The sequence below is a fragment of the Gekko japonicus genome, unplaced genomic scaffold (assembly GCF_001447785.1).
Source record: "Gekko japonicus isolate JY-2015 unplaced genomic scaffold, Gekko_japonicus_V1.1 scaffold1802, whole genome shotgun sequence".
NCBI classification, from domain to species: domain Eukaryota; kingdom Metazoa; phylum Chordata; class Lepidosauria; order Squamata; family Gekkonidae; genus Gekko; species Gekko japonicus.
In genome coordinates, this window is record NW_015176027.1 from 270,346 (window position 1) to 284,378 (window position 14,033).

Genomic DNA, 14,033 nt, shown 5'->3' on the forward strand with positions numbered 1-14,033 from the left:
AGTATTTCTGTATTCAGTTGTAGGGACTTAATTGCAATGTGGTATGGCCTGATATTATGTTCTTATTCCAGTGTGGGGTGTGTGTGGGGCTTTCTAAGTTTCTAAGCAGTGTGCTAAGAAGGCAACTGTTCCTGGGGTTAGCCCATTGCTAGGGCAGTTCCCAGGCCTCCGTAAATTTCTGGGGAGCCCATCCCTAAATCCCACATGGGTCCACCTCTATAGATAGTGACCATGGCCTGTGATGTCACTAGCTCCTCCCTATGATGTCATTGGATCCCAGTTCTTTTAATGACTTAGCAATGCCTCTGGCCCAGCCCCAGCCCCCCCCCCCGGGAAATTGGAAAGTCTACGCCCTTGCCAGGGGGTAAAAAGTGCTGAAAGAAATGGAGCATGGTGAGATAAGGTGGGGCGCATGATTTAGCTTCCCTTGCTCACAGACACCACTTATGTAAAACAACAGACTCACCCCATCTACCATACACCCAGATTACACATCCTTGTGTTTACTCTGCAAATGAAAATTTGAATTGCTTGTAGAACAAGCTCCCATTCTCCCATATCTCTTAAATCTGGGGGATAGGTGAAATATGCAACCCCCAGAATTTCATTCCACTTAAATAGGGGGAGGGAACATTGCATCCAGAAATATATTTCCCATGAAAACCAGCTGAAATTACTACCAGACTGATCCCCCAATGTGTGTAGTTTTACTTCCGATATTAAAGCACCTGACTCAAATGACATTTGTCTTTGATTCCCACCTTTTTCATACTCTCTTAATTTTTAATTGTAAAGAATTCTAAGAGTCATTTTTGTCCTTTTAAAAACGGCCTAAATCAGTTTAAAGAATAACCTCCACACTGTTAAATGCTTTGCAGTTTAATCACTTCTCCCAATCTCCTTTCTGGGGCTTGACACTATTTACCCTACATAGGTGACACCCATCTGGGCAGAATGCCTCATGGTTCTTACAATTTCTTGTCTCACACCCAATTTCAAAGTATTCCCAACAGTTACTTTTCATCCATGACAAGATCTAGTGCAAGACAGCTGCAGCAGCTACAGGCACATTTAGCAGTTCAGTGCTATTTTTACAGGCGCCTGGAGTCCAGCTTTACAAGCAGAGAGCAGCCTGACTAGAGAGTCACGAGGATTCATTAATTAATGTATTATCATGCTTTGAAGATGTCAAGGGCCAAAAAAGTGCTCTGAATTACTACTGGGGACTGTTATTAAAAACACTGTGTTATAAACCTAGCCGTATAATTGGTCAAACTCCTGCAGCAGACAATCACATTGTAAAAAAAAAGAAAGAATAACCTCCACTGCAGAACTCAAAAAGGATGATTACATAGTACCATAGTATCTCTCTCTGAAAATATTTTCATATAATCCACCTATACAGTCAAAGAGAAAATGATTTGCAAACCACTTGGAGCCTCTGTGAATGGAGGGAATGGGAGGATATAAGCATTTAAATAAATAATTGGTATACAAAGGCTCATACACACACAGAAAGGTAGCACATGGGGAACAGACATGTATAGCATGTGTCATGGCTGAGCACATATGTATGTAGGCCTGTAAGTTGATTTCAAATATTTTGAATGTTCAGCAAGAAGCCACTGGGAAGATCTGTCAAACTGCAACCAATCTTTGGCAACCCTGTAGGGCTTTTAAAGCAAGAGACATACAGAGGAGGTTTGCTGTTGCCTGCCTCTGTGTAGAGACCCTGGACTTCTTTGGTGGTCTCCCATCCAAGCAGGGCTATTTTGGGGCAGGAACGCACAGGAATGGAGTTCCGGCTGGCTTCCAAGTTGGCCACGCCCAGCAGGAACTCATTAGCATAATAGGCCACACCCAACAGCAGAAACTCATTAGGATTGGCTACATTAGGGGTGTGTGGCCTAACATGCAAAGGAGTTCCTACTACAAAAAAAGGCCCTGGGTGTGGCTGGATAACCACACTTCTGGTAACACGTGGGTGCGGCCTAATGTGCTAATGAGCTGTGCTGTCAGGGGTGTGGCCCAATATGCTAATGAGTTCCTGCTGTTGGGTGTGGCCTATTATGCTAATGAGTTCCTGCTGGGCTTTTTGTACAAAAAGAGCCCTGCATCCAAGTACTAACCAGGGACAGCCTTGCGTAGCTTCTGAAATCTGATGAGATTGGGCTAACCTGGGCCATCCATGCCTTGTAGTTGATTTCAGATATTCTGAATGTTCAGCCACACGGAAGATCTTGATTTTCAGGGTGCCAGTGCAAAACTTCCTGAAAATCTCTTGCATTTAATAGTTTTTCTTAAATGGCATCCTCAGAAATCTAGGTGCCCTATATTACTATTCATTAGCTTGGGAAATCATGAAATAGAGTAAATATGGTGAATTGTAGCTTGTTCTACCAGGCTTCCATGCAGTAGTGGTGTGTGCTTATGATTATAATGCCCTCATGTTAGGTTCCTGCACAGATAAAAAACCCCAGTCAGATCCATACATCTGTACAACTTCCTTGACAGACAATAGCTCCTAAGGCATTTCATGCAACTTCTAAAATACTTTGGATACTGTGGTTCCTTACTACACGTACCCCATGTGTGTTCATTACCTGTGTCAAAGCAGTTTGTTTCTGTAGGAGAGCATCTAGTACGTCGGCACCTGCAGTTTCCAAAACAATCAAAAAGCTGGATTAATTACATGGCTAAACTAGTATCCATCTGTTATATATGGTTGGTATCCATTAATTAAAAAATGGAAGATGCTGAAAAGGCACCATACATTTTCAGACATAAAATTAAAATTCTTATTGAGTCTCTCACACACGGTGAGACTGTAGTTCATGTAGAAAACAGTTGTAATGTGAGTGAGCATTATAGTCTTCACTTCCCTCTAAGCTGTGGAGTCTTGTGAGCAAAAATTCTACTTTGTGAGCTACTGGCATTAAAGTTGTGAGCAGGCAATTTGTCTACTGCATACATTACTTTGCTCTGGAACCATCCTTCCTGAGCTAAGACAAAAAATGTGTGAGCCAGAGGCTAAAAAACTGTGAGCTAGCTCACACTAACTCAGCTTAGAGGGAACACTGGTTGCCATACTCCGGATGGGGGCTGGAGCTCTCCCAGAATTACAACTGATCTCCAGACGGCAGGAATCAGTTTCCCAGGAGGAAATGGCAGCTTCAGAGGGTGAGTTTTTAGGGCATCACATCCCAGCTGAGCTCACTCCCCTTCCCAACCACACCGTCCCCAAGCTTCACCTCCAAATCTCCAGGAATTTCCAACCCAGAGTTGGCAAGACTAGTTTACAATCATATCCCAAAGTGACTATGGACGCTTTCAGCACTGTGTGTGAAAATACTTATGGTCTTTACTCAGAAAAAAGTGCAATACAATCCATGCTGAACTGTTAATGTTATTTGCAAGGAATAACAACTGGAATGGGCTGCTCAGCGGAAGAAATAATCTGCTGGCAACTTCCAAAGCCATCACACACATATTCTTCAAACACAAGTTTAGTTTAAAGCTAGGGAATTTATTGTAACATATCCCAAACATGAGATACTAGTTCTGATATAGTCATGACCATAAGAATTTCAAGGCCTTGTTTTGCAAGATGTTACACAGATGATGCCACAGAGAAGGAGCAGCAGTTGTTTAAAAAAAGCCAGTCTGGAACATACATCTTGCTTTCCAAAGTCAGTTGAGTACTTACATTTTACCTGATGATCAACAATTCAACACCCTCCACTCTGAGGGTGAAACAAAGAACCTCTTAAACCCAAACAGACTGAAACAGAAATTCCCCAATCATGGCAAAACACTCAGTCCTTAAAATGCAGGAAAAAACTGAATAATTTTGAATAATCTGAATTGTAAACAATCCCCACTGACCTTTCTTGTTAACTTCAACTAGCAGTATGCAGTCCTTGTTCAACTCTGAATCTGCCAGTTTGATGTCACATTGATTTGACTTCTTTTCACAAATCATGTTTTTAAAGTGGTCTCCTTTCTTCTCTTTAAATTCTTCCTACAAATGGCCAGGGGGTAAAGGAGCTATTAAAAAAGAAGCTGACATTCTCTAGCTTTTATTATAGAATACAGATATCAGTTGGCAAGTCGACTACCACAGGGTTTTGTGGTGCTTGAGATCCTTCTAACATGAAGGGATGCAATAGTTCCACTCAATGCCAATTGCTTGTGGATCTCATTTCCTGAAGAACAATTCACTTGTTAGGAACAAGGGACAGCAGCCCAGCCCCCAGACCACTACACAGGCCATTTTCCTGGCTATGACCCCCACAGAAGTGGAGTCCCACCTCTATTTCAGTGGTATAATATGTTTTAAGTGTGTATTGGGGTATCATGGGGACTGGGGGTGGGTTGGGTTTACAAATATTGATAACAATTATTGATAATTATTGAAGTGGCTAAATTTGCCACTTTTTGGTCTGATCCAACACTGGCATCTCTTATGTTCTTATAACAAGTGAGGGAAGTACTTCATGGATTAGGACTGGAAAGCTTGGAATACTGATTTAGCCATGGTAAAGCATATCTTGGCTTGTACCTTGGCAGCTACTATCGGGGAACAAGATCAGCCTTCTTAGCTGCAGGTAAACCACCAAAAAGATGGAATTTGACTCTGAACATTTGTCAAGACAGTTAACATCTGTGGGTATCCATTGAAAATATGATTGGGTTAGAAGTCTGATTTTTCAAAACTGATCAATAAAATTGTAATTCTTTTAAGGAGTGCCTTTAAGACCAGAAAACTGAATGAGGCAAAGGCAGACTTTTTGTTTTGCAGTCACAAGAATCATCTCCTTCATTGTCACCAGGCAGAGGATGAGGGAAATAACAAAGAAATGCTTGGGCTTCCTGTTTCGGAAATGCCTTGAGCATTTGAGATGGCTTTGATCACAGGTTTCACAAGGGAAAAATTCTTCCCACACAGTGATTTAAATAAAGTGAACCCTCTTCTTTCAAACAATTATGACTCTTAAGTGGGAGGAGATGGGGGAGAAAGTCAGAGGGTGAAGCTTTTTCCTCCTTTTGGCCAACGTGTTTCAAACAGGATGGAGCTTCTGGAATACAATATATACACGTCCTCTGGGTTGAGATCAGGGCCAAATTTGGCTAGAACAGGGCTAAAAATAAATATTCTAAAGTAGCAAAACATTATAGCATGGGCATGTTTGATGACTCAGAAGGCTGATTCTGAGTTTTTCATGGTTTTTCATGATTTGTATAAATCAGGAATCTCCAACAAGTAATTCAGTATTAAAACATTTATACCCCACCTTTCCTTTAGGTTCAAAGGTGACTTACAATAATAGTTTTTAAAATCCAGTGGAAACCAGAATAAAATAGCAACCCCCCCAAATTTATTTCATAGGATTTTTCTTTACTAGTTCATATTTTGTTTCTAGGATAGAACAAAATTTGGCAACATGGGGTAGCCCAAAATATTTGTCATTACTCAGAAATAACTTTCATTATAGAAAAAGTTGGTGACCCCTGACACACAGACAGCCATGATAAGCTACGAATGGAAAGTCACATCCATGACAGGTTCAACATGGAGAATCTCCACGCAGAGGTCCACATCATCCCCACATGACACCTCTGTTCTTTGGATCACTTCAGATAGTGGGGTGGATCCAACCATCTTCCAAGGAGCATTTATCCAGGGTCCTTCCTCCTTAAATGGAAGAGGTTGGAGGAAGGCCTCCCTAGGCTTGTGGAAGGTTTCAAACCTTAGAGTTGCAGGAGAGGGGTAGAATTCACCCCAGTGACCCTTGAGAGAGTAAATGTTACATCTGAATTTGACTGTAACAAGCGGGGAACCTGCAAGGACTGGCAGGAGTTACTTATTTCCCCCTGTATCCCCTTCCCCACACTATTTCCTCTTTCCTTTTGACAGCCTCATATTGTCCTTCTTTCCTTGCTTTCTTCTCTCCTTCGTATTGACCAACCAACCTTCCTTTAATCTGCCCCCAGTCTTCAGCTATAGTTATCATTTATTTATTGGACTTATACTCCACTTTTGTCCCAATGGGGACCCAAAGCACTTACTTCATTCTCTTCTCCTCCATTTTATCCTCACAATAATGCATTGAAGTAGATCTGGTTGAGTGTGTGTGATTGGCCCAAGGTCCATGACAGAGTAGGGATTGACTCAAGGTTCATGACAGAGTGGGGATTTGATCTGAGGTCTCCCAGATCCTTATCTGAACTTCTAACTACTACACCAAACTGACTGTTGTGACTGTTATTGAACAGTAGCAAGCAGCTGGGCTTGGGTGAGTCATTCAAGTCACATGATAGTAGGTGGGGATGGGCACAGACCTGGACCCCGAACCAAAATCTGGGCTGAACATTGCCTTTTTGGGGGCTCAGACAGACTGGCTTGAAGGTCATGTGTCTGGAAGCTTGAGCGCCTGATCTTCCCATGCTCCGCTTGGAAGTGTTTGGGTACTTTCACCAGAAAAAACCCCACCCCTGCCATTTCACGCAGAAAAGTGGATGTGGGTGGGATTTTTCAGCCATTGAGGGACCAATGCCGGGCACCTGTGGTTGACAGGCATCTTTGATTTCCAATCAGAGACGTCCATCCTTCTCCCTTGAAATGGGAGCGGTGTGTGTATATATTCCCAGGTGGCACATGACCATCCTTTGTTTTGCATCGTGGTCTCTTGCAGTGTAGTGCTCCTTTTGTGTGTGGTGGGCCTGAGGTGGGGGGAAAATTTACTGGGCTCCTCCCCTCCCCTTTTCTTGCTGTTTTACCCCTTTCTGCATTTCTCCACTGCAATGCCTGGTAGCTGCCTGCCTTTTCTCTCTTCCCTTCGAGGGATGGGAAACTGGGCTTGAATTCTTTTGCTTTCACAACGTGTTTTTGGTTTGACTCCGGGGTTGCTTGTTTCCTTCTGTGTTCTCTGCCTGCTGGTGGTGGGGTTTGACTTTTCTGCTCATCCCAAAAGGACACCCACTCTCTCCTGGCCAGTTGGCGACAAACCATCCAACTACTTTCGGGGGGAAATTGGTGACTGCCCTTAGCACTGGCTGTGGGTCTTTTCTTCTTTGTGCACCCTGCCTTCCTGGGTTGGTGAAGTGTCTCACCTCAGAGTTCCTTCTCTCTCCCCCCCCCGCCCCTCGGCAACCAGGTCTGGCACTGGCAAAGTCCCCTGGGCACAGGATGTGGGTCTTCTCTCTCTCCCCATCCCTTGGCGACCGTCCCACCTTCTGGGGTGGGGAGCTGGCACTGGCAAAGTCCCCTAGGCACAGGCTGTGGGTCTTCTCCCCTTTCTGCACCTCGCCTCCCTGGGTTGCTGAAGTTCATCACCTCAGAGTTCCTTCTCTCTCCACCCTTCCCCACTCAGCGACCAAGTCTCAAACCACCTTTGGGGGCAGGGAGCTAGCACTGGCAAAGTCCCCTGGGCACAGGGCGTGAGTCTTCTCCCCTTTCTGCACCCCACCTCCCTGGGTTGCTGAAGTCCCTCACCTCAGAGTTCTTTCTCTCTCTCCCTGCCCCTTGGCGACCAAGTCTCAAACCACCTTCTGGGGTGGGGAGCTGTCACTGGCAAAGTCTCCTGTGCACAGGCCGTGGGTCCTCTCCCCTTTCTGCACCCCACCTCCCTGGGTTGCTGAAGTCCCTCACCTCAGAGTTCTCTCTCTGGCCTGGAAAGTGGGCACCCCACTCTCTAACCATTACCTGGGGGAGGTTTGCAGACTTCTCTTGGCACTGATTGTGGGGCTCGTGTTTCTTCTTTGAAAGCCTCTGGCCTCCCCCATGGCCTCCCCCAGGCAAACCACGCTTCAAGAGATCATGCTTGTTGGGTTCTCCCCAGCACCTGGAAAGAGGATGAGGGCCAGGGCTCATGAAGTGATCACTCAGCACATCAGACGAATGATCGCCCTGGACAGCCAGCCTTTCTCTCTGGTGGAGGATGTGGGCTTTTGGGGGCTACTACATTGTGTGGCCCCATGGTACACCATTCCCTCCCGAAGGACCATGAGCATGTTGCCCACCATGTATCAGTTCACGGTGTATCTGGTGAAAGCCAAGCTAGCCTAGGCTTGAGGGAGAATGGTCCACCTGATGGCCGACCTTTGGAGCAGCCAGCACCATGGCTACCTCTCCCTCACCACACACTGGTGGCAACCCGAGGAGTTTCAGGGTGGGCAGGGGGCCCCACCGCCTGAAGCGGGGATGAGCATGCTTCTGTCCAGCTACAGGGCAGTGCTCCTCCATACTCAGGGTATGGATGTGGAGCACACAGTGAATATCTCCACAGCCATTTGCCTAAAGAACTGGTTTGGGGGAAACAGATCACCTGTGGCTATCTGGTCACGGATGGCAGCCCAATCATGTGTAGGGCTGCCCCCAAAAGCCAAACTCAGAAACGTCGTCTGCATGGTGCAAAAGATTCACCTGGCAGTGAAGGATGCCCTGGGGCTGGGGAGCAATGCGACGACTGGGGAGGGCACCACTGAGATCAGTTCCCTGCTGGAGAACCGCCAGTGCTTGGCAGGTCACTTCTCAAGAAGCATCAGGGCTTCATGGCTGCTGAGAGAGAGGCAGGGTGAGGCGGCTGAGCCGGAGCACGTCCTCCTCCAGGACATTGGCACCCAAGGGAACTCCACCTATGCCATGGTTGCCCATTTGGTGGAGCAGAAGATGGTGGACCAGGACATCCTATCCTCCGTGTCCATCCAGTGGGGGGAGGGGGAGCTGAGCATCAGCTCCAATGATTGGCTGACCCTGTCCCAGATGGCTCGTGTCCTGAAACTGTTTCAGGATGCCACAAATGTACTCTGTGCCCACACGGCCAGCCTTGGGCAAATCATCCCCCTTATTCGTGGGCTAGATCGGGTGATGGAGTCTATGCTGGAGCCAGGCCTCAAGAGAACCGAGGTTCTCCCTTGAGTCAGGGCCCTGGTCGACAGGTTGTGCCATGGCATCAAGCAGCATCTGCATCTGCTCCTCGAGGAGCAGGAATTCACGCTGGCATGCATGTGTGACCCCCAAGGGAAGCATTGCCCTCTGAAGCGCGCAACTTTATCAGTGGAAGCATGACCTGTGTTATCAGGTGCAGGTGTTTCAACACCGTGGCTGGGGCCAGAGACAGCTGAGGGACATGGGAGATGACGAGGTGGAGGAGAAGGAGAAGGAGGAGGGGGGCCAGGAAGGAGGGGGGAGGAGCAGGGAGAGCCAGAAGAGGGGGAGGTAGGGACAGCGAGGAGGGTGAGCTCGTAGACAGAGAGTGGGCCCCCAGAACTGAGCAGAGACAGAATGAGAACCAGGAGTTCTAGACGTCCATTGTGAGGTGGGAGGTACGGAGCACTGGTGTGGGTGCCAGGCATGTGATGGTGGAGGATTCTGCCAAGGTGATGGTCTGCGAGTTCCTGCCCAAGCCCCCCGAGCCCACCAGCTCGGATCCACTTGAGTACTGTGTGCACAAGGCCACCATATGGCCAGATCTCACCAGCATGGTCACCAGTCTGCTCTTTTGCCCACCCAATAGTGTCCAGAGCGAGCAGGTGTTCTCCCACCTGGGAGACATCCTTTGCCCACATCGATCCTGACTAGACCCGACCAGGGTCGACAAGCTGTCCTTTCTGAAGGTCAATCTATCCATGCTGGGCAACCCTGTTCTGGACGGGGTGGATTGAGACCACGGTCTCTCATCTTCCCTCCTCATGTCCCCCCCTTCTTCCCCCCCTCTTCCTCCACAGGTTATCCCAGCATATGGCCTATGGGATGTGTCTGTCGGTGACTGGGTGGGAGGAAGGCTGCCCCTGCTGGGAGTGGTTGTTCTGGGGGCTTGGACTCCCCACCCGACCGCCCGCCACAGCCAGGCAGTCAGACCACACTCCCAGGTCCCTTCCCGCAGGGCACAGGCTTCCATGTCTCCTTACATCTCTCCTCCCCCCAGGGGAGGTCCTGCTGGGCCCGTCCCCAGCTGGGGCACTCCTTAACACTACCACAAAGTGTTTCACCATCGGTCGTCATCACCTAACCCTCCCAAAGCGGGGCTGCTAGAGGTGAAAACTTACTGTCCCTCCCTGCAGGGCCCACTTTCCATGTCTACTCAACATTTCTCCCCCCCCACGGGGGAGGTCCTGCTGGGCCCATCCCTAGCAGGGGTTCTCCTTAACACTACCTCAAAGTGTTTCACCATCGGTCGTCATCACCCAACCCCCTGAAAGCAGGATTGCTAGAAGGGAAAACTTAATGTCACATCACGCTAACCCTGCCAGACCTTTTTGAGCCATCTTCTTTGACACATTCCACTAGTTTCACCACTAGGCTGTCCATGGCTTCATCTGGCTCCAGTCCGCCTGCTGGCAATGTGACTACTGGTCATAGAGAGATCCTCCTGTGATCTTGTTTCTACAATAAATGCTGAGCTGGTGCGAGGCCACATTCTCCTTCAGCAACCTCATTTTGGTCTAGGCCAGTATCCTTTCTCTAGGGTACTCCCCCTGTCTCCCATGACTGCAGCCTCCCACATCATCCACCTGCTGCCAAAGTGGCAGCCAGCCACCACCTGGGGTTCATAAAAATATATATTTGCAAAATCATTTACTGTAGTAATTCTGTAGAAAATTCTTCTATTTTCTACAGAATTACTACAGTAAATGATTTTGCAAACATATCTTTATTGACTCTTTGTTATTTTTTATCACATATGTTGTTTTTGGATTTCCACATCCTCTTTTGATCTCTCATTTCTGGCTTCTACCACCTGGGGTTTGGCATGCAGTTTCTTGCAGGTCTGGGATCACTGGAACCGAAATGCCATGCCGTGGCACATTAACAGTTCATTGTGGTCTCTTCACCGGCCAGCCCACTGCTGTCCTCCAGAACACTGGCAACATGAACCACAATCCTCCTCCTGCTCCTTGCAGTGCTTTCCCTGGCAGGGGAACCCAAAAGAAGACCCATCATGTGTGAAAACCACCCTCCTCCTCTTGGTGAGCACACTCCACCAGGGAACCCAAAGCCATGTGTTTCTCTGCCATGTCCCATATCCTCAACTCCTCTGTGCAACCCTCCACCCAGGAACCCCGCCAGGAACACCCCCCCCAACTAACTTAAAAAATAAACACTGACAAACATGAGCCATGCCCTCCCTCTCTCAGGGCATTCCCCGTGCCAGGCAACCTAAGCAGAGATATCTGTCATAAGCTACCCTGGCCCTCAAAGTATCGCCGCACTCCCCAGCCCAGGGAACCCCCTCCCCAATAAATAAAAAATTAAATAATTAACTGATGTGAGCGATGCCCCCCCTTCCTGGGATGTTTCCCGTGCCAGGCAACCAAGGAAGAGACATCCATCAGCAGCCATCCTGGCCCTCAAAGTCTCCCCGCGCTCTCGAGCCCAGGGAACCCTCCTCCCAAAAAATTAAAAAATAAAACAATTAACAGACGTGAGCAATGCCCTCCCCCTCCTGGGATGTTCCCCACACCAGGCAACCCAGGAAGAGACATCTGTCAGCAGCCAACCTGATTCTCGACAGTCTCCCCATGCTCTCCAGCCCAGGGAACCCCCTTCCAAAAAGATTAAAATAAAGACAATTAACGGGCGTGAGCAATGCCCTCCCCCTCCTGGGATGTTCCCTGCAACGCCCCCCACCCTGTAGTCATGTTGCCTTCAAGGTGGAGGGTGCAGCCCGGGGAGAGAGCACCACCCACCTCTTGCAAGTGATGCCCCCACCCTCTTGGGACTTTCCCCATGCTTGTCACCCTGGTTGGTGATCACTGTACCATTTAAGGGTGAATGGACCCATGGATGGAGTGCCACCTGTCCCTGTGCGGGTGTTCCCCAGCCCTTGGGCAAAGCGGAGGGGTTGGGTCACCCCTATACAGAGTCCCTCTGGCAGGGGATAACGTGTAGGTGAACTGATTCCCTTTGGTCTAGGCCTCTAGGTCCAAGGGGCTGCAAGTCTGCCCAACAAAAACGTCCCTACCATTTATAGGTGCGGTCATCTTTTTCGGTGGGTCATCCTCTAAGTGTCCCTTCATTCTGCCACTTGGAAACTTGACAACCATCCACATTGAGATCCTCCCAGGTCCCCCTCTGCGTATGCCTCCATGTCATTATGCCAGCCAAATGGTGTTCCTCCCTCTGGCAATGTGGCTACCAGTGAGAACACGTGCTCTCTGGAAAGTGTGCCTATGTGGGACCAATCAGGAGCACACCCTACCTCACCGTCCATCCTGTCTTGCTGTCAGGAATTTTCTGTACCGGGTGCCTGAGGTTCCCAAAGGCAACAGCCTGTAAGCCACCGGACATCTCCCAAAGTGCTGTGTCCTAGTCTGTCCACCAACACTAACGGGGCTTGCCCACTGGCCCCCAGTTTGAAGAGAACACACATCACCCCAACCCCTCCACATGTGTTTCCCTTGGTTCCCCAGCTGGAGCTGGATGCCTGTAGCTCTGTACTGTCTGAAACCACTGTTGGACAACTCTTCCAGAAGCAGTTTTCTGGGGGCGCCTTGCCTCAGGGCAGCCCTGTAGCTAACGTTTTGCTTGGGGGGGAATGTTTTTCTCAGGGGGCATGCCATTACATGATTGTGTGGTACTGCCATGCCATGCTCATACTTTTAAATAATAACTAAATAATAACTTCTAAATAATAACTAAATAATAAATACAAGTGGTTTATTGCACAAAAATGTTTCAGTACTAAACACCATTATACCTAAAGCCAGTACTAAGTCCCATTATACATAATGCAAAGCACATAATCAATCACACACTAATTGATCTATATTCCTCACATATTATAGTCCTCACATATGTATTCTCAACAAGAAGGACTATAAATCCTCTGTATTTGAATGCATTTTAGTGTATTTCTTTTTTCAGAACAGTATATTAGAATACTGAATGTATGCAAGGAATATTAGGATATCTGCTGAAATAACAGCATTTTTTGTAGGGGGAGGTAATGGTAAGTGCCCTCCCCACCTGACAGGAGGGAATGAAGATTCCCAGTCACTTCCCACAGCTTCCCACTTTGCACATCTTGATCTGCATCATGTTGCATTAGGTTTGCCAAGTCCCCCCGGGGGGCGGGGAAACCCCCGCCCGAGAGACCCATTACCTGCCGCCAGCGGATCGGGCCCTGGGGGGAACCCCACCCCCAAAGCACGCAACGTGCCTGGCATCAGCATGTCACCCGGAAGTGATGCAGTCACGTCGGGCGCGTTGGGGGCGGGGCTGCAGTCATCCGAGGGAAAACTCTATGGTTTTCTCTCGGATGCTTGTGGCCCCGCCCCCGGTGTGCCCGACGTGGTTGCATCACTTCCAGGTGATGTGGTTGCAGCGCGCGTGCATGCACAGACTCCTGAAGCAGCGCTGGGGTTCCCTGCTCTACATACAGCGAGGACTTGACAAACCTATGTTGCATGTTAATTTGCTGTTCATTCTCTGGCTATAAGTTTGAACCTTGCCTCAGATCAGATTCAGTGGAAATTATTTATTATTATTCACTTATGCCCTGCCTTTCCCCCCACCCAAGAGGGATCCAAAGCAGCTTATGTTATGCCCCCCCCCCCAATCTTCTCCTTGCAAGAATTCCGTGAGGGAGGTTAGGCTGAGGCTGTGACTGGCCCAGGCTCACCCAGCAACCCATGGCAGAGTGGGGAGTTGAAACTGGGTCTCTGGGCCCAAACAGACTACTCTGGGACTGGAATAACAGCCCCTAGGAGTAACAGAAGTGTTCTGGGACTGGAATGACAGGCCCCAGAGTAGAATGACAGCCCCTAGGGGTAGCAGCAGTATTCTGGGAATGGAATGACAGGCCCCAGAGTGGAATGTCAGCCCCTGGGGGTAGCAGTAGTGTTCTGTGACTAGAATGACAGGCCCCAGAGTGGAATGACAGCTCCTGGGGGTAGTAGGAGTGTTCTGGAACTGGAATGACAGGCCCCAGAGTGGAATGACAGCCCTTGGGGGTAGTAGGAGTGGTCTGGGACACCCTGGGGCTGTTATTCCACTCTGGGGCCTGTCATTCCAGTCCCAGAACACATCT

The 14,033-nt window shown here is 48.5% G+C and overlaps 1 protein-coding gene across 1 annotated transcript in view; it reads right to left on the bottom strand.

Moving 5' to 3' along the window:
• The window catches only part of CD34 (CD34 molecule), a 59,869-nt gene that overhangs the window by 6,252 nt on the left and 39,584 nt on the right, over window positions 1-14,033 (bottom strand). Inside the window, exons 5-6 of the mRNA XM_015426610.1 lie at window positions 3,886-4,021; window positions 2,604-2,653 (exon numbers count right to left, since the gene is read on the bottom strand). Coding sequence (XP_015282096.1) covers window positions 2,604-2,653; window positions 3,886-4,021 — 186 coding nt within the window. The remainder of the gene's footprint in view (window positions 1-2,603; window positions 2,654-3,885; window positions 4,022-14,033) is intronic.